The 21,369-nt window shown below is 49.2% G+C and overlaps 1 protein-coding gene across 4 annotated transcripts in view; it reads right to left on the reverse strand.

Moving 5' to 3' along the window:
• raf1a (Raf-1 proto-oncogene, serine/threonine kinase a) overlaps positions 1 to 21,369 on the reverse strand; it is a 77,281-nt gene that overhangs the window by 11,151 nt on the left and 44,761 nt on the right. The window contains exons 6-16 of one of the 4 annotated variants that reach the window (XM_079589171.1): positions 20,667 to 20,753; positions 20,014 to 20,116; positions 19,711 to 19,764; positions 16,139 to 16,163; positions 15,928 to 16,034; positions 12,402 to 12,519; positions 12,245 to 12,329; positions 3,656 to 3,832; positions 3,530 to 3,576; positions 880 to 998; positions 668 to 799 (exon numbers count right to left, since the gene is read on the reverse strand). In XM_079589171.1, coding sequence (XP_079445297.1) covers positions 668 to 799; positions 880 to 998; positions 3,530 to 3,576; positions 3,656 to 3,832; positions 12,245 to 12,329; positions 12,402 to 12,519; positions 15,928 to 16,034; positions 16,139 to 16,163; positions 19,711 to 19,764; positions 20,014 to 20,116; positions 20,667 to 20,753 — 1,054 coding nt within the window. Of the gene's footprint in view, positions 1 to 667; positions 800 to 879; positions 999 to 3,529; positions 3,577 to 3,655; positions 3,833 to 12,244; positions 12,330 to 12,401; positions 12,520 to 15,927; positions 16,053 to 16,138; positions 16,164 to 19,710; positions 19,765 to 20,013; positions 20,117 to 20,666; positions 20,754 to 21,369 lie in introns of all 4 variants that reach the window. The other 3 variants (XM_079589170.1, XM_079589172.1, XM_079589173.1) reach the window with 3 other exon arrangements.

Genomic DNA, 21,369 nt, shown 5'->3' on the forward strand with positions numbered 1-21,369 from the left:
AAATAATAATCATAATCTTAACACGATACTGGTAAATCCCACAAGAATGGTCAAACGTTCAGGTCACATTTTGACAAATAACAATAATAATATTTATAATTAGATTTTGTATAAAGACAAATCTATATTTAAAATCATTGTTGATGCTTTTCACTGTGACACACATGATTTACTAATGCAGAAAATGGTCATGTACAGGTAAGTATACGCTGTGGCATTATACGCTTCTACAGATTAAAAAGAAGTTCCTCGGGACAGGTTCGGGAGCCCAGTGCGTGCTCCTCAGTCTCGGGGACCCTGGTCAGGTCACATGTCTAAATTGCTCCTCAGTCTCCGGGACCCTGGTCAGGTCACATGTCTAAATTGCTCCTCAGTCTCCGGGGCCCTGGTCAGGTCACATGTCTAAATTTAGCCCAGAGCCGTGCTGAACACTGGGGTCAGCCGGAGATCCTGAGTGCATGTTCACAGACGCATGCACAGTCATGCTGGGAAACCATTAGCTGCAGAATAGCTTCATGGTTACTGAGAGGCTTTTGCTGGAGTGTTGTTGCATATACATGTAATATAGTCATTATTTCACGACTGCCCTTTCAAATGAACTATTGAAAAACACAATGCAACATTAATGACATGGGTAAAGCCAAGAAACAAGGCCAGCGTGTGTTACCTGATCTCGGTTAGCTATCTGCGAGTAGGGCAGCTCTCCGGTCATCAGCTCAAACAGCACCATGCCATAGGAGTACACATCCGACTGGAAGCTGTACGGGTTGTTGTCCTGCATGCGGATCACCTCGGGTGCCTGGCGGGTGAACAGAGGGTCAATGACAGATGCTTGTTCTCAACGGACTAAAGCCAGCAGAACCGGAGCGCAGCACTGACCATCCACAAGATGGACCCCGAAGGCTGCTCCACCTGCTGAGAACCGGTCCACCGGGCCTTCACCGTGGCCAAGCCGAAATCCCCGATCTTCACCGCCAGCCCTTCGTGTAAGAAGATGTCTGTGCTGGAGTTAAAGTCTACTGGCGATCTGCAGACAGGCCTACAGCTCGCTCCGCCGTGCAGCGATGCTTCTTCATGCATACACACATTTATGAATCTCTATAAGCCATTAGAATCATTTTAGATGCTGTATATAACGCTGAAGGAAAGCACGGGTTCAGGTCAGGGCTTTCTGGAGGTCAGTGATCTTCATCTGAGTGATTCTCATATATGTGGACCTCGCTGTCATTTTGGAACAGATTTTGTAGCACAGAATTGCCATTACACGCATTAAGATTCATAATCACTGGAATTACTGGATGATAAAACTACTATATATGATATATATATAAATCAAGTGTGCTCTTGAGAAAGCATGTCCGACGCTCTTCTGCCCCTGGATGCAGAAAAATCCCTCGTAAAGGATCAATTATTAGAAATGCATGGCTGAAATTTATTTGTAAGTGGCATAAAAAACATCAAACATTCGCCTGTCTAATAATGCATATGCAGATAGTTTTCTGTTCAAAATGAACTAAATTTAAATAATGAGTAAATGCATCATCACTTCTTCCTCTAAAACGTGTTTTTGTCTTACCCTGATTCACTATGGAAAGCATATTAAAAGTATTTTTTAAAAGCATATTAAAACTAAATTTACTTGCATTTAGTTTTTTTTACTGCCAGAGGACCAAAAGTTACAGTGTTCTTTAAGCATTACGATATAACCAGGGTTTAAAATGAACATCCGACAACTAGTGAAGGTCAATCAAACTGCATAATATACCTAGATTAAAGTATTAGCAATGAAGGATAATCAGGTTTATTCTGATATTTTTGTTCTGGCAAGTAGAAGTTCTGAATCCTCAGTAAAACATGCTTGTTCTGTCCTCACTAGACGTGTCACTTTTCTATCCAGCTAGACAGACAGTGAACAGGCGAGATGTTGGTTCATGGCTTTTAATCTCATGAATCTTTTCTCGTTAATCTTTAACATTGTAAAACTGTAAACACAAGAAAATACAGCAATTAGAATTGTACATATTATTCAAAGTGCATATCTGACTGAACAGTATTTACTGCCTAAATAAAGCACTTAATTGAAACATTAAATCAACATATTGAGCATTAAAAGTTCTATTTTCATATTCTTAGTTTTAGATAATTGCTTGAAATCACGGAATCCAAATTAGCCTAATTAACATAACAAAAGATCGCTAGCATACGGCGCTAACTACTGCCAATGTATTGCGCAATCACCTTTCATCACGGATTACACAAGCACTTTACGTTTCGTTTATAGCACATTTGCATCTTTAGACTAATGACTGTCAAGCATGTGAAACCTACTAAGCATCATATTTACAAGACAAATAATAGTAACTTACAGCTTTATGCGGGCCACGACTTCACCATGCGAGCCGCTCTTCAGCCATGACACTTTACAATGAACTCAACTCACACAAGTAAAACGGAAGTTTCCAAACACAATCCTCGCCACAAGAGGGCGCTTAAGGGTAGACAAACAAATCAAACTACTGAACCATTACAATGCTAACATTGCAGCTCGACGCAACACCCTATAAAGTTCATGGTAACGGCCGGGAAACACTGATGCAAGTCAAGTCAAATATTCAGTTTTGCTGTCCTTCAAATATTCAGGCCTCATCCACACTACTGCGTTTTAGTTTAGAAACGCTGAATTAAAACGAATACGATCTCTGTCCAAACGAATACGATCTCTGTCCACACCAGTGTTTTAGCTGCGTATTAGAATTGATCTCCATCCACATTAAAACGACTGAAAACGCGGATCACGTGACCATTCACCAACACTGGGCTTGCGCGTGCCGGTGTAAACAGCCGCATGTAGGCGGTTATAAGATTGTAAAATGCAGTATTTACTTGCACAACAGCTGCTAGCAAAAACATCAACGTCAGTAACGCTTGTAATTCGTTATCCATGTTGCAGTCACTAACGTTACGTAGTCCAGGCTGGTTTTGTATGTTTTCTTCCCGGGGACGGGTCATGTGATGGGTGTCTGACGAATCAGGGAAGGATACGCCATGACTGATGACACCCAATCATAGAGCCGAGCGTGAGCCTCTGCGTCAGCGTTTCTAAAGTCCTCCGTTTTGACCGTCTTCACTAAAACGCCCTCCGGAGATTCAAAACACAAAACGGGGTTGGAGTGTTTCTAAACTTCTCCGTTTTAGGTCTTCGTTTTTGCCGTTGTAGTCTGGACGGGGGGTGCAAACGTAGGGTTCTAAACGAAAACGCAGTAGTGTGGATGGGGCCTAAATGTCATGATTATTGCAAAAATGGACAAAACCTGGGGATTCCTTATAGGCACTACAAGCCGATGAGTAAAGCCAGCCAATCAGAGCTTGTGATTTTGGATTTTTGTGTGCAATATGTACCAAATGCTCCAACCGTGGACAGAGACTAGATGCGGTAGCTGTGACTGTAGCTACACAGCTAAGACTGTCACATCTGCCTTTAGACCCAACACACAACTGGAGAGGAAATGATGTCACGTAACAAGGATACTGTTTGATTTCATGTCACGGTGGATGATGTTTTTGGCGTGTAGATAGCTGTGAGAGAAAGCAAACATTGTTGAGACATTCACACTGAAGTTATGCCCACTGGAGGAAGACGAATCCCTCAACTCACTCCATGCCCTGAGCGGTCTGCCTGGCGATGTCTATCAGCTGGAACATCTGGAAGTTGGTCTCCTGCACATGGAGGTGTTTATAGAGACTGCTGCCTTCACACCACTGTGTTACAATCGCGAGGTTGTCTTCGGTCATGTAGCCCATGAACAATAGGATGTTGACATGTCTGGTTTTCCTGTAGGCAGAAAAAAGACGACAGGACACAATTCGGATCCATCAAACGCAGAAGTGGTGAGCAGTGTGGCCAACATCTTAAAGCATTTCCCCAATCTGGTTTCCCAAGGCAATGTGTTAAGAGTGAACACTGCAGGCATGCTTCTTCAAACTCAAATACATGTGTTGTGCTTCCCACAATAGATCAGTCTGCTCTTGGACACTTTAATCCGGCAATAGTTTGTCTTGAATCAATCTTTAAATATACCTATGCTTATAGACTACTACAATATACACTCCTGGGAAACATAACTGTGCACATCCTAAAATGGCTAAACACTGAGCTTTAAATAGTCTTAGCCACAAATGACGGGTCAGGAAATTAGCAAATGCACTCCTGAGAGCGTATGTCTTCACTTTTGCTGCAGTAAACTGTTCAGGACAATGCTGAATAGGCCAACAAATTAAACCTCACAATCAGAGTAAACTATCATCAATATAATTATCGAATGATCATAATAATGAAAATCGCATGTTAACAGGAGTGAAGAGGTTTGCTCGTGTCATGTAAACATCTTACTGTGATCGAGTCCTAACTCTGATTGGTGCACATGTAAACGTAGACAAAGAGGACACTGACACCGCGCCCACACACCAGACAGAGCAGCTTACTTTGGTATAAAACAAAGTCTCAGCTTTCAAATTTTGTCATTTTTTAATTCAAACAATAAATACCATAACCATCATTCTTATAGTGTCTGATCATTTGTTAATTTGTTATTTGCCCGTTTATTGAGTGAAAACGTAAGCTCGTAAGCAAATCATTTCTTATCTTTATTTACATGGGACGGGTAAGTCCATGGAGGCTTCCATGTCGTTCCGCCATCTTGAAAAACTATAATAGCAGAGAGGCACAAGCCTACCTCAACGCGTTTCCGTTCAGAGCCAGCGTCACGTGACTGAAACCAGCCGAGACAGACAAGGAGATCAGTGAGAGGCCACAGGAGAAGGAAACGTGACCGGCAAATAAAAAAAACGAAGGTAAATATCGGGAGAGCATTTCCCAGGTGGAAAGAGCTGATGAAGGAGAAAGACTGAAAGGGACGCTGAAGTTTCCTGCTTTCTTCTCGACTGGTAAGTAAATGTGACGGTCTAAATTACATGTTTTTTTCATTGCTTGATTGTTTTTTACAGTCTGTGATTCATACAGTAACATTCGTTTGTTCGTTGTGTGTCAAGTTGCAGTTTGTTTGAAATAATGAATCTCATCACCCGAAAGAAAACTTGATGAAGCACTATTAGAAAACATGTTGTCATCGCTTCTTGGTACATAACGGCTACCGTAGTTGCAACACGCATTTGAAAAAGCGAGGCGTTTGAATGCAAAATACAAGTTCACCGCTAGATGTCCCATATTGTCAAGAAGCTAATTTCCTGGCTTTATCATGGATGCAGAGGTCTAGGGGCTATGTAACTACCATATAAGTTTCAAAACAGTCAATCCACAGACAAATGCACACAGCCTGCATAACGTAGCTGTGGCTTTTCACGAGCCGTTGTCCCATTCAGGGACATTCCACCACTGTGGATCCACAGAACCACAGTTACATCCGTCACTAGCATTCGGTTTCATTCCTACTGACCGCAGATGACATATACCAGCATAGTAATGTGGGATACCACCCACCAAAGGAACGCTCCTGTAAAATCTCGTGCAGTAATGTACACTTTCAATTTGGAAGTCGCCTTGCCCTCAATTCAGTAAATGTTGAAGAAAGCTTAAGACTCTTGAAATTGTGCAGGATCGATCGCATGCCCCCCATGCCATGCAGAAAAGTATAATAGATATGTAGTGTGGAAGAAGCCATATCATTGGAGGACCATAAGCCACAGTGAGTGATCATCTCTGAAGCAAAAATATCCACCTCTGCTCTTCCAAACCGTAGCCAGATCTTCTGATCTCCACTTTATCTGGATGAAGCCTCCATTCTCCAGGATGCAATAGATCCCTGAAAAGAGCATCCGCTGTCTGTTTACATGCTCCCAAAATATGAGCCGCCCTCAGTGAAGTTAGTCGCCCACCGAGAGATGGTAACATGGCCCACCGAGAGAGGGTAACATGGCACACAGAGAGAGGGTAACATGGCCCACAGAGAGAGGGTAACATGGCCCACCGAGAGATGGTAACATGGCCCACAGAGAGAGGGTAACATGGCCCACCGAGAGATGGTAACATTGCCCACAGAGAGAGGGTAACATGGCCCACAGAGAGAGGGTAACATGGCCCACAGAGAGAGGATAACATGGCCCACAGAGAGAGGGTAACATGGCCCACAGAGAGCAGGTAACATGGCCCACAGAGAGAGGGTAACATGACCCACAGAGAGGGGGTAACATGGCCTACTGAGAGTGGGTAACATGGCCCACAGAGAGAGGGTAACATGGCCCACAGAGAGAGGGTAACATGGCCTACTGAGAGCGGGTAACATGGCCCACAGAGAGCGGGTAACATGGCCCACAGAGAGAGGGTAATATGGCCTACTGAGAGAGGGTAACATGGCCCACAGAGAGAGGGTAACATGGTCCACAGAGAGCAGGTAACATGACCCACAGAGAGCAGGTAACATGACCCACAGAGAGAGGGTAACATGGCCCACCGAGAGCGGGTAACATGGCCCACAGAGAGCGGGTAACATGACCCACAGAGAGAGGGTAACATGGCCCACAGAGAGAGGGTAACATGGCCAACCGAGAGCAGGTAACATGGCCCACCGAGAGGGGGTAACATGGCCCACCGACAGCGGGTAACATGGCCCACTGAGAGTGGGTAACATGGCCCACCGAGAGAGGGTAACATGGCCAACCGAGAGAGGGTAACATGGCCAACCGAGAGCGGGTAACATGGCCCACAGAGACCGGGTAACATGGCCCACAGAGAGAGGGTAACATGGCTCACAGAGAGCGGGTAACATGGCCCACAGAGAGCGGGTAACATGGCCCACAGAGAGAGGGTAACATGGCCCACAGAGAGCGGGTAACATGGCCACCGAGAGAGGGTAACATGGCCCACAGAGAGAGGGTAACATGGCCCACCGAGAGTGGGTAACATGGCCCACAGGGACCGGGTAACATGGCCCACAGAGAGAGGGTAACATGGCCCATCGAGAGAGGGTAACATGGCCCACCAAGAGGGTAACATGGCCCAACGAGAGATGGTAACATGGCCCACCGAGAGAGGGTAACATGGCCCACAGAGAGCGGGTAACATGGCCCACAGAGAGAGGGTAACATGGCCCACAGAGAGAGGGTAACATGGCCCACCGAGAGGGGGTAACATGGCCCACCAAGAGCGGGTAACATGGCCCACAGAGAGCGGGTAACATGGTCCACAGAGAGCGGGTAACATGGCCCACAGAGAGAGGGTAACATGGCCCACAGAGAGAGGGTAACATGGCCGACAGAGAGAGGGTAACATGGCCCACAGAGAGAGGGTAACATGGCCCACAGAGAGAGGGTAACATGGCCCACAGAGAGAGGGTAACATGGCCCACAGAGAGAGGGTAACATGGCCTACTGAGAGTGGGTAACATGGCCCACAGAGAGAGGGTAACATGGCCCACAGAGAGAGGGTAACATGGCCTACTGAGAGCGGGTAACATGACCCACAGAGAGCGGGTAACATGGCCCACAGAGAGAGGGTAATATGGCCTACTGAGAGAGGGTAACATGGCCCACAGAGAGAGGGTAACATGGCCCACAGAGAGCAGGTAACATGACCCACAGAGAGAGGGTAACATGGCCCACCGAGAGCGGGTAACATGGCCCACAGAGAGCGGGTAACATGACCCACAGAGAGAGGGTAACATGGCCCACAGAGAGAGGGTAACATGGCCCACAGAGAGCGGGTAACATGGCCCACAGAGAGAGGGTAACATGACCCACAGAGAGAGGGTAACATGGCGTACTGAGAGTGGGTAACATGGCCCACAGAGAGAGGGTAACATGGCCCACAGAGAGAGGGTAACATGGCCCACAGAGAGAGGGTAACATGGCCTACTGAGAGCGGGTAACATGGCCCACAGAGAGCGGGTAACATGGCCCACAGAGAGAGGGTAATATGGCCTACTGAGAGAGGGTAACATGGCCCACAGAGAGAGGGTAACATGGCCCACAGAGAGCAGGTAACATGACCCACAGAGAGAGGGTAACATGGCCCACCGAGAGCGGGTAACATGGCCCACAGAGAGCGGGTAACATGACCCACAGAGAGAGGGTAACATGGCCCACAGAGAGAGGGTAACATGGCCCACAGAGAGCGGGTAACATGGCCACCGAGAGAGGGTAACATGGCCCACAGAGAGAGGGTAACATGGCCCACAGAGAGAGGGTAACATGGCCCACAGAGAGAGGGTAACATGGCCTACTGAGAGTGGGTAACATGGCCCACAGAGAGAGGGTAACATGGCCCACAGAGAGAGGGTAACATGGCCTACTGAGAGCGGGTAACATGGCCCACAGAGAGCGGGTAACATGGCCCACAGAGAGAGGGTAACATGGCCTACTGAGAGCGGGTAACATGGCCCACAGAGAGCGGGTAACATGGCCCACAGAGAGAGGGTAATATGGCCTACTGAGAGAGGGTAACATGGCCCACAGAGAGAGGGTAACATGGTCCACAGAGAGCAGGTAACATGACCCACAGAGAGAGGGTAACATGGCCCACCGAGAGCGGGTAACATGGCCCACAGAGAGCGGGTAACATGACCCACAGAGAGAGGGTAACATGGCCCACAGAGAGAGGGTAACATGGCCAACCGAGAGCAGGTAACATGGCCCACCGAGAGGGGGTAACATGGCCCACCGACAGCGGGTAACATGGCCCACTGAGAGCGGGTAACATGGCCCACCGAGAGAGGGTAACATGGCCAACCGAGAGAGGGTAACATGGCCAACCGAGAGCGGGTAACATGGCCCACAGAGACCGGGTAACATGGCCCACAGAGAGAGGGTAACATGGCCCACAGAGAGCGGGTAACATGGCCCACAGAGAGCGGGTAACATGGCCCACAGAGAGAGGGTAACATGGCCCACAGAGAGAGGGTAACATGACCCACAGAGAGAGGGTAACATGGCCTACTGAGAGTGGGTAACATGGCCCACAGAGAGAGGGTAACATGGCCCACAGAGAGAGGGTAACATGGCCTACTGAGAGCGGGTAACATGGCCCACAGAGAGCGGGTAACATGGCCCACAGAGAGAGGGTAATATGGCCTACTGAGAGAGGGTAACATGGCCCACAGAGAGAGGGTAACATGGCCCACAGAGAGCAGGTAACATGACCCACAGAGAGAGGGTAACATGGCCCACCGAGAGCGGGTAACATGGCCCACAGAGAGCGGGTAACATGACCCACAGAGAGAGGGTAACATGGCCCACAGAGAGAGGGTAACATGGCCCACAGAGAGCGGGTAACATGGCCACCGAGAGAGGGTAACATGGCCCACAGAGAGAGGGTAACATGGCCCACAGAGAGAGGGTAACATGGCCCACAGAGAGAGGGTAACATGGCCCACAGAGAGAGGATAACATGGCCTACTGAGAGTGGGTAACATGGCCCACAGAGAGAGGGTAACATGGCCCACAGAGAGAGGGTAACATGGCCTACTGAGAGCGGGGAACATGGCCCACAGAGAGCGGGTAACATGGCCCACAGAGAGAGGGTAATATGGCCTACTGAGAGAGGGTAACATGGCCCACAGAGAGAGGGTAACATGGCCCACAGAGAGCAGGTAACATGACCCACAGAGAGAGGGTAACATGGCCCACCGAGAGCGGGTAACATGGCCCACAGAGAGCGGGTAACATGACCCACAGAGAGAGGGTAACATGGCCCACAGAGAGAGGGTAACATGGCCCACAGAGAGCGGGTAACATGGCCCACAGAGAGAGGGTAACATGACCCACAGAGAGAGGGTAACATGGCCTACTGAGAGTGGGTAACATGGCCCACAGAGAGAGGGTAACATGGCCCACAGAGAGAGGGTAACATGGCCTACTGAGAGCGGGTAACATGGCCCACAGAGAGCGGGTAACATGGCCCACAGAGAGAGGGTAACATGGCCTACTGAGAGAGGGTAACATGGCCCACAGAGAGAGGGTAACATGGCCCACAGAGAGCAGGTAACATGACCCACAGAGAGAGGGTAACATGGCCCACCGAGAGCGGGTAACATGGCCCACAGAGAGCGGGTAACATGACCCACAGAGAGAGGGTAACATGGCCCACAGAGAGAGGGTAACATGGCCCACAGAGAGCGGGTAACATGGCCACCGAGAGAGGGTAACATGGCCCACAGAGAGAGGGTAACATGGCCCACTGAGAGAGGGTAACATGGCCAACCGAGAGCGGGTAACATGGCCCACTGAGAGCGGGTAACATGGCCCACAGAGAGAGGGTAACATGGCCCACCGAGAGCGGGTAACATGCCCCACCGAGAGCGGGTAACATGGCCCACCGAGAGCGGTTAACATGGCCCACCGAGAGCGGGTAACATGGCCCATTGAGAGCGGGTAACATGGCCCACAGAGAGAGGGTAACATGGCCAACCGAGAGCAGGTAACATGGCCCACCGAGAGGGGGTAACATGGCCCACCGACAGCAGGTAACATGGCCCACCGAGAGCGGGTAACATGGCCCACCGAGAGAGGGTAACATGGCCAACCGAGAGAGGGTAACATGGCCAACCGAGAGCTGGTAACATGGCCCACCGAGAGTGGGTAACATGGCCCACAGAGAGCAGGTAACATGGCCCACAGAGAGAGGGTAACATGGCCCACAGAGAGAGGGTAACATGGCCCACCGAGAGCGGGTAAAATGGCCCACAGAGAGAGGGTAACATGGCCCACCAAGAGCGGGTAACATGGCCCACCAAGAGGGCAACCTGGCCCACCGAGAGAGGGTTACACGGCACACAGAGAGAGGGTAACATGGCCCACAGAGAGAGGGTAACATGGCCCACCGAGAGAGGGTAACATGGCCCACAGAGACCGGGTAACATGGCCCACAGAGAGAGGGTAACATGGCCCACAGAGAGCGGGTAACATGGCCCACAGAGAGCGGGTAACATGGCCCAAACAGAGAGGGTAACATGGCCCACAGAGAGCGGGTAACATGGCCACCGAGAGAGGGTAGCATGGCCCACACAGAGAGCATAACATGGCCCACCGAGAGCGGGTAATATGGCCCACAGAGACCGGGTAACATGGCCCACAGAGAGAGGGTAACATGGCCTACAGAGAGCGAGTAACATGGCCCACCGAGAGCGGGTAACATGGCCCACAGAGAGAGGGTAACATGGCCTACAGAGAGCGGGTAACATGGCCCACCGAGAGCGGGTAACATGGCCCACAGAGAGAGGGTAACATGGCCTACAGATAGCGGGTAACACGGCCCACCGAGAGCGGGTAACATGGCCCACGGAGAACGGGTAACATGGCCCACAGAGAGCGGGTAACATGCCCCACCGAGAGTGGGTAACATGGCCTACAGAGAGCGGGTAACATGGCCCACCGAGAGCGGGTAACATGGCCCACAGAGAGAGGGTAACATGGCCTACAGAGAGCGGGTAACATGGCCCACCGAGAGCGGGTAACATGGCCCACCGAGAGCGGGTAACATGGCCCACAGAGAGTGGGTAACATGGCCTACAGAGAGCGGGTAACATGGCCCACCGAGAGCGGGTAACATGGCCTACAGAGAGCGGGTAACATGGCCCACCGAGCGGGTAACATGGCCCACAGAGAGAGGGTAACATGGCCTACAGAGAGCGGGTAACATGGCCCACCGAGAACGGGTAACATGGCCTACAGAGAGCGAGTAACATGGCCCACCGAGAGTGGGTGCCAAGTAGCTGAAGTTGCCCACACACTGAAAAAATGCAATCAGACCAAAACAAGTCTATCAAGCGTGAATCTTTAACTTTACTTATGCATGCGAAAAAAGGTGAAAAAAGAGCAAATTGTTTTAAAAATAGAAGCTACTTTTTCTTGCCATTTTTTTGTTTTTGTTTAGTAATATACTTTTTTTATTATTTGTATTCTTGGAATTGGTTTTAGTAATTCATTGATTAAGCTCAGCTGGTGAAAAAATCAGCCCAATTTTGTAAACAATTTTACAAGCAATTGCTCTCCTGTGTGTTTGCAATCAATTAGAAGATTAGTGGTGTTAAATGTAACTGTAAGTTATATTGTAATGGCAATAAGTTCACTCAACAGAACTATCATTAAACCATTAAATGAGTACGTGGGGACAGAATATTCAGTTCTGGGTAAACAATTACTGTAATATGCCAATCGACAAAGCCATCGACACTGCTCTAAAACCCCATCCCTCATAAACTCAGGGAAGTTAGCAGTTATCACATTAGCATCTCACCTGAGAACTGCCACCTCGTTGCGGAAGGCCTTAAACTGCTCTGGGGTTGGGTTGGTGACCTTTAATATCTTCACAGCCACATCTCCTACAGTGAGTTACAGCGCCAGTTAACCGGGTATTTAGAGACTGAAGCTGGCGAGGTTAAACCGAGGCTTACCGTGCCATTTCCCTTTGAATACGGTCCCGAAGGAGCCCGACCCGATCCGGCTCAGCAGCATCACCTCGTTAGCTTCAATCTCCCAGTAATAGCTGGAGTCTCTTTTATCCCGTGGCCGCTAAATAACAATAACTGGTGTTAGCACAAAAAAAAACATGAATTTGTGTTTTTGGTTTAATGCAATGCGTTTACATGGTTTTAGCTTAAAAAAGTCATTATTTTACACATACTGTACATTATTGTTGCTCATCTATGCTCCGCCTTTCTGAAACACAGATTTTTATAAAGCTCATCGTTCTGAAAAGTGCGTCTGCTGCGCCTCGCGCTTTACCGTCTGCTGCGCCTCGCGTTTTACAGTCTGCTGCCCCTCGCGTTTTACCGTCTGCCGCGCCTCGCGTTTAACTGCCCGCTGCGCCTCGTGTTTTACAGTCTCCTGCCCCTCGCGTTTTACCGTCTCCTGCCCCTCGCGTTTTACTGTCTGCTGCGCCTCGCGTTTTACCGCCCGCTGCGCCTCGTGTTTTACAGTCTGCTGCCCCTCGCGTTTTACCGTCTGCTGCGCCTCACGTTTTACCGTCTGCTGCGCCTCGTGTTTTACCGTCTGCTGCGCCTCGTGTTTTACAGTCTGCTGCCCCTCGCGTTTTACCGTCTGCTGCGCCTCGCGTTTTACCATCTGCTGCGCCTCGCGTTTTACAGTCCGCTGAGCCTCGCGTTTAACCGCCCGCTGCGCCTCTCGTTTTACCGTCCGCTGCGCCTCGCGTTTTACCATCTGCTGCGCCTCACGTTTTACCGCCCGCTGCGCCTCGTGTTTTACAGTCTGCTGCGCCTCGTGTTTTACCGTCCTCTGCGCCTCGCGTTTTACAGTCTGCTGCGCCTCGTGTTTTACCGTCCGCTGCGCCTTGCGTTTTACAGTCTGCTGTGCCTCGCGTTTTACCGTCCGCTGCGCCTCGCGTTTTACCGTCTGCTGCGCCTCACGTTTTACCGCCCGCTGCCCCTCGCGTTTTACCGTCTGCTGCCCCTCGCGTTTTACCGCCCGCTGCGCCTCGCGTTTTACCGTCTGCTGCGCCTCACGTTTTACCGTCTGCTGCCCCTCGCGTTTTACCGCCCGCTGCGCCTCGTGTTTTACCATCTGCTGCGCCTTGCGTTTTACAGTCTGCTGCGCCTCGTGTTTTACCATCTGCTGCGCCTTGCGTTTTACAGTCTGCTGCCCCTCGCGTTTTACCGCCCGCTGCCCCTCGCGTTTTACCGCCCGCTGCGCCTCGTGTTTTACAGTCTGCTGCGCCTCGTGTTTTACCATCTGCTGCGCCTTGCGTTTTACAGTCTGCTGCGCCTCGCGTTTTACCGTCCGCTGCGCCTTGCGTTTTACAGTCTGCTGCGCCTCGCGTTTTACCGTCCGCTGCGCCTCACGTTTTACCGCCCGCTGCCCCTCGCGTTTTACCGTCTGCTGCCCCTCGCGTTTTACCGCACGCTGCACCTCGTGTTTTACAGTCCGCTACGCCTCGTGTTTTACAGTCTGCTGCGCCTCGCGTTTTACAGTCTGCTGCGCCTCGCGTTTTACAGTCTGCTGCCCCTCGCTTTTTACCATCTGCTGCGCCTCGCGTTTTACCGTCTGCTGCGCCTCGCGTTTTACCGCCCGCTGCGCCTCGCGTTTTACCGTCTGCTGCGCCTCGCGTTTTACCGTCTGCTGCGCCTCGCGTTTTACCGCCTGCTGCGCCTCGCGTTTTACCGTCTGCTGCGCCTCGCGTTTTACCGTCCGCTGCGCCTCGCGTTTTACCGTCCGCTGCGCCTCGCGTTTTACCGCCCGCTGCGCCTCGCGTTTTACCGTCTGCTGCGCCTCGCGTTTTACCGTCTGCTGCGCCTCGCGTTTTACCGTCTGCTGCGCCTCGCGTTTTACCGTCCGCTGCGCCTCGCGTTTTACCGCCCGCTGCGCCTCGCATTTTACCGTCCGCTGCGCCTCGCGTTTTACCGCCCGCTGCGCCTCGCGTTTTACCGTCCGCTGCGCCTCACGTTTTACCGTCCGCTGCGCCTCGCGTTTTACCGCCCGCAGCGCCTCGCGTTTTACCGTCCACTGCACCACGCGTTTTACCGTCCGCTGCACCTCGCGTTTTTGCAGTTAAAAAAAAATCAACTACGAGCAGAAAAAGTGCCCCACGTCATCACGTTTTTCCCCCCTGTCCAATCGAATGAATGGAGAGGCGGGCCTTCCATTGTAGTGATGAGTGGCTTTGAACACCCGGAAAGTGCAATGATGGAGGATAAACTTGTGGTGCTCTCGCGGGTTACCAGGAGCTAACGACTTCACGGACCGTAACTACCGCAATGTTAACAGAATACAGAAAGTAAATAAAGTTAATAGAAAGCTAATTTGACGTTAACTTGACTGACAGGACAGCTGTTTCGGTGGTTGCCTAGCAACATAAAAAACGCAGAGTACTGATCGTTCAGTGTGATCGGGGCAGTGCTGTGCGCCTCGCGCTTTCGAACCTGAAAAATGCGTTTGGTGTGATCGGGGCCTTAGGCCGTGTGTCCACCAAAGCGTTTTTTCACGCGGCTGAAGTATTTTTTCCATTTGTTTTCAATGGGAGCGGCACGTTTTTTAAACGCCATGAGTGTAAAGAGGCGCTGAGCGCTCTGCGTTTTTTACATGCCGCCGAGAGAAGAATGTTCAACTCTGGGTAAAACGCTCATCACGGTCACTTTTACCCAACCGTCCAATCACAGTGGAGGAGGGGCGGGACTAAAACCACACCGACCAACCGCCACATGCTGCTTGTACAACGTCAACAACAACAAGCATAATAACTATGGCCGGGGGAATTAATGCGTTAATCTTTGCGATTACCAGTAAAAGCACACTTTTGATGGACAGAACAAATATGATTTCAAACAAAAAGTGCCCAAAATGCACAGAATAAACATATCTAGTGAGTTTTAACAACAACCGGAGTAGGCAAATAAAAGAAAATGAAGACTCACAAATATAATATTTATAGAAGATTCAAATGTTATTTAATAAAAATCTTTTTTTTTTCTCTCAAAGTCTTTCTAAAGAATCACGGTTTGTATCGAATCGTTGTCACAATGTCTGGGTGATGTCCCCTGGGTAGCCACTAGAGGTCCTCTTCCCCCACAGGTGTTTATTGGACTACAATCCCCATCACCCTTGTCGGACTCATTATTCATTATCACTCTCAGCTGTTCCCACTCACCTTGTTAGTGTCTGTCTATTTATACCCTGTCTGTTTAATCACTTGTTCTGGAATCCTTGTATGTTGTCACCCACTTCCCAGAGTCAGTCTTGGTTTGGTTAAGTGTTTATTTCTTGTTTTGGACTGCTTACATGGACCTTGACCTTTTGCCTGTTCCTGGATTTATGATTACGGATTACCCAATAAAACTGCACTTGGACTATCACCCTTTTTGTATGCGTGTCGTGACAATCGTGGGTCAAAAATCGTGATACGACCTGAATGGTGGGTTTGGTGTATCGCTATAAAGAGAGAAGAGAAGAGGAGAGGTCTGAGCTTACGATGGTGAGTTTGTCCTGCGGGCTGAGGGCCGTGCGCTCTCTCGGGGCCGCGGTGGGGATGCTGGGCTGGGTCCGGGCCGTGGGGCTCTGAGCCGGGGAACCGCCAGCTGAAGACACATGGGAAACTAGTATACATCAGGCCAACACTACACCACAGCAAAGGCATTTCTCATCGGATTCACATCAATCTGCTCTGCCGTTTCATTCTCACCTGAGCTGTGAACACGCATGGCATCCTAGAAGAAACGCAAACAGAAGAACAAATATCAGGAAATAACACACAACTGTTCAATCTTTTCACACTGCAAGACAGAAGCGTGTTGCTTGAGCACTTTACACAATGTCCTGTAGTGTTGCAAATGTTATGATGCATTTCAATGCACAGAACAGAAGCAAAGAACAATGCTTTAGAGCTTGCAAAGACAGAAACCTCATGCTCTCTCAGCGCACAATACACTGGCTGTTACTCACAGCTGCTTTACGATCTGTAGTAATTAATCAGACACAGATTCTCTCGTTTAATTTGATGAACTGTATAAAACGTTCACATAAATGTTTATTAGAAATGTTCTAGCTGCGCTGATGTGCAGGGACGCAACACTACTTTACCCATTTATGTCTACTGGACCCACGAAGAGCACACAAAATACTTCCAAAATGTGTCATATTTAAGCGTGTTTGCTGCTTTAGAAATAAATGCAATCTTTGTACATTACAGATATTAAAGCAAAATGTTACAACAGTCCCAGTCTGCACAGCTAGACTATATTTAAAATATATCATAATACTATATGTCCGAGGTGGTGTTTGGAGTCGGCAGCTGTTGTGCTGTAGAGAAGGCTTCATGGCAGCATGAGTGTGTGTTCAGCACAGCAGCTCATAGCCTGACCCAGCTCACTCACACTGCTGTCACTCACACTGCTGTCACTCACACTGCTGTCACTCACACTGCTGTCACTCACACCTGACATCGCTCGCTCATTTCCCAGCCAGGCACTTCTTTATTACAATGCTGCATGTTCCTCTTGGCCCGGTTCGCTTTCACACGGCAACATTTCAAAGCATAGCAACATGTGTTTATTTCAGGTCACATGTGAGTTAAGCGGTCCTCTTATTGGTCAGAGTTTCCTGCCGCTCTTATTGGTCAGAGTTTCCTGCCGCTCTCACGTCCCTCGACCTTGTCCTGCTCGCCACAGTATCCTTAAATTTGTATATATTGTCAACGCAGTGCAGCAGCAGGCAGACCTAGAGCAGGCTGTCTAGCGTGCTTATTGACTGCCTTGCGGCAACTGCAGCAGCCTACCACTGAGCCGGGCGTGACGTCACGCCCAATGAGGACGCCTCACGCGTCATTGACAAAGGCTTAGATCCACAAGCTTGTGGGGTTTCATGGGTGCTTTGCTTCCTTCAAGAGCTGTTGGACATGGGCAGGTCCCTCCACGCTCAAAGTATATGTTGCGGCCATCGCAGCGTTCGCAGAGTCGACGCGCGGCCAGGCAATAGGAAGGAACGAGCTCATCATCCACTTCCTAAGAGGAGCCAGGAGGATGAATCCCCGCGGCCAACATTTCCTTGGTCCTGGAGGCCCTGAAAGCGCATCCCTTTGAACCGTTACACTCTGTGGATCTGAAGCACCTCGCACTCAAAACCGCGTTTCTGATCGCCTTAGCATCAGTTAAACGTGTGGATGACTTGCACGCATTATCTGTTAACGCCGCGTGTCTCGAGTTCGGACCTAATGACTCTAAAGTCGTCCTTAAACCGAGACATGGCTATGTCCCCAAAGCAATCGGCACCCCCTTCAGACCGCAGATCATCTCACTCTCAGCTTTGCCGACATCCGGCAGCGAGGTCGACGCGAACCTCCTTTGCCCTGTCAGAGCGCTGAGAATTTACATCACGCGCTCCGCCGCCTTCAGGCGCTCGGAGCAGCTTTTCGTTTCGTTTGGTGTGCGCACCAAGGGTCTCGCCGCCTCGAAACACAGTCTGTCCAGATGGATAGTGGACGCTATTGCTGGGTTGTCAGGGCTCACTCCACCAGAGGCATGGCCTCCTCGTGGGCTTGGTCCAGTGGGATTTCTATTCATGACATTTGTACGGCGGCAGGCTGGGCCTCCCCCTCTACATTTGTTAGGTTTTTTAACCTGGAAGTTCCCGCCCTGCAGGCTAGACTCCTTTCAGTCTAAAGTCTCTAACGACTGCCCTGGTTGAGCTGCGCTATAAGGGTCGATGAGTTCAGTATAGACCGGCGGTGCCGCTCTTTATATAGAAAGTGTGCTTATGTACATGTGCGGGCCCACTCTGTTGGCCGCCTGATTCCCACTTATCTGTGTCCTCCGGGGCGTCCCCCCTGGGACTCATATAGTGGATGCTTGGCGCGCACGGGGTTGACAAGGGGTTCCCGTTCCGTAATACTATTACGCAGTACGAGAGAACCTCTCGTAAGAGAACGTACTCGGTTACCTAACGTAACCTCGGTTCTCTCTAGATAAGGGAACGAGTACTGCGTTCCCTGCCGTGATCGTGCCCGGAGCTCACTTCGCTTCAGGCGATTAAAAACCAGCTAAGCAGCCCCTGAGCCCTTCCTTTTATAAGCTAAGCCACCCACATTCTGGCGGGCTATGACGTGTGGGGGCGCGACGCGTCCTCATTGGGCATTACGTCACGCCCGGCTCAGTGGTAGGCTGCTGCAGTTGCCGCGAGGCAGCCAATGGGCACGCTAGACAGCCTGCTCTAGGTCTGCCTGCTGCTGCATTGCGTTGACAATATATACAAATTTAAGGATACATTTCTGGATTCATATCTTGAGCAAAGATGACTTTACCCGTTGTGTATTTCTCACCTAGAGAGAACCGAGGTTACGTTAGGTAACCGAGTACGTTTTCAACTGCGATAACTAATGTGCAGAATCTCAGAATCAGACACTGCTGCTTTTTATATAACATTTCCCGTTATGAATTATGATAGCGCTTAGTTCGTTGGTCCGTTCGGTCGGATTGCTTTCTCTCAGGGTTCGTACAGAGACTGTCAAATGATATTCCAGGACTTTGAGCATTACTTCTAAGGACTTCAATCAGAGATCTCAATTATCAAACAATAATCTTTATTATCTTTCAACTTATAAAGAAAGTAAATAGATAAACAAAAATAAACCAATAAAACTAAATGGCACAAATAAAGTGCAGCAGACGCAATGACTGTGGCAACTTACCACTGAAAGGATATGACAAAGATATCGCTTTCCTTATTCAAACTGATTTTTTATTAATGTATGATTGACCTGAATGAAAGCTGTAATATATACTTGGATATTTATGAGCAATATCACACTCATAGCCATGTGAAATGGCTCGATATCTATATCTTTAAAATTAAACACTAGTTTCACATATATTGACTTTCAATAATGAAAAAAAGTACCTTTTCATAAATATGGCTGTTTACGGATTTTCCAGGACTTAAATTTCAAAAAGTCAAATTCAAGCATTTTAAGCCCCTTGTACTTAAAACAAGTGTGTTTTAAGTACAACAAAACTTAAACTTAAACAAAACTTGGGGTGAGAGGGCCGAGACCCGAGACCACCTGGTTCAGCCGATCTCGGGGCGATAGCTTCTGTGCGGATCCGAGCGCGATTGCCGTGTTTATTTGTGTCTTAACGAACCGCACCGAAAGAGAAAACGAGCCAGGTGAGAAAGCACCCTTAAGCTCAGGCAGCGTGAGGAAGCTTCTGTCAGCCAAGCACCACCCCACGCCTGGCCGCTTTAGAGAGGAACAATACCCACTCTTCTCTTCAGACAGCACTGCTGATGAAACCCGGAGCGCGGAGACGAGTCCAACTACTCCCAGCACGGCACAACAACAGCACAGTGAAGAGAGAGACAGTAGAGATGTGGAGAAGCAGTGAGACAGGAGTGTGTGTGTGTGTGTGTGTGTGTGTGTGTGTGTGTGTGTGTGTGTGTGTGTGTGTGTGTGTGTGTGTGTGTGTGTGTGTGTGTGTGTGTGTGTGTGTGTGTGTGTGTGTGTGTGTGTGTGTGTGTGTGTGCGTGTGTGTGTGTGTGTGTGTGTGTGTGTGTGTGTGTGGTCACCTGGATCTGGCTGGTGTGTACGGGCAGGGTTGTGCTGAGCATGTTGACGTTGGGTGTGGAGGTGGAGCGCAGTCTCGGGGTCAGCGCTGACGGGCTGGAGTAACTGAACACAGGAGGGTTTGAGTGTCGACACAGAGCTAACACAAGGACTACTGCATAAACACAAAGACTTGCATCAAAGAAACTAGGGTTGGGGGAACCTGAAGACAACCGCAAGTTTCATTTCACTTTATTACTCAAATATCATAAAGCAAAATCCCACTAGATGGCCTTACCAACAGCATACTGTATGTCCTAGCTCCAATAATCCACTAATGTTATTTAAAGAGCTTGCATAAAACCACAACTTTAGTGGCGTCTACCCAACAAAACTCACCGAATTGAACTAATTTTTATTTTTGAACTAAAAACATCTTGAACTTTCAGTTATTAAACCAACACTGAACCAAAACTGAAGTGTCTTCAGCTGAATAACTACAGTTCACTATTGTTTTCAGAGCCACTTTCCAGCTGAACTCTGTTCATTATTCTCCTGTCATCTCTGTGAAGCTGCTGTGAAACAGTCTGTACTGTATAAAGTGCTATAGAAATAAAGGTGTACATTTACAGAAATCCAATGGTTTTGACTCATGTGATCTGCGATGAGGAGTTACCTGTTTCGTGTCAGGGATTCCCTCATCCTCCGGGATGTGAGTGTAGGAAGAGACGGAGTCCCACTTTCACCCGGAGAGGGAAACAATCTGCCGAGCGCATAGCAGTCAGTGTGAGATCATTAGGAGTCATATGTACAATGACAACACTAGAGCAATCCCTCATGTAGACTGATGTGGGCTATAGACTAAAGCTCATGTAGACTGATGTGGGCTATAGACTAAAGCTCATGTAGACTGATGTGGGCTATAGACTAAAGCTCATGAAGACTGATGTGGGCTATAGACTAAAGCTCATGTAGACTGATGTGGACTATAGGCTAAAGCTCGTGTAGACTGATGTGGGCTATAGACTAAAGATCATGTAGACTGATGTGGACTATAGACTAAAGCTCATGTAGACTGATGTGGACTATAGGCTAAAGCTCGTGTAGACTGATGTGGACTATAGACTAAAGATCATGTAGACTGATGTGGACTATAGACTAAAGCTCATGTAGACTGATGTGGACTATAGGCTAAAGCTCGTGTAGACTGATGTGGGCTATAGACTAAAGCTCATGAAGACTGATGTGGGCTATAGACTAAAGCTCATGTAGACTGATGTGGACTATAGGCTAAAGCTCATGTAGACTGATGTGGACTATAGACTAAAGCTCATGAAGACTGATGTGGGCTATAGACTAAAGCTCATGTAGACTGATGT

Source organism: Phoxinus phoxinus, assembly GCF_949152265.1.
Source record: "Phoxinus phoxinus genome assembly, chromosome: 18".
NCBI lineage: Eukaryota > Metazoa > Chordata > Actinopteri > Cypriniformes > Leuciscidae > Phoxinus > Phoxinus phoxinus.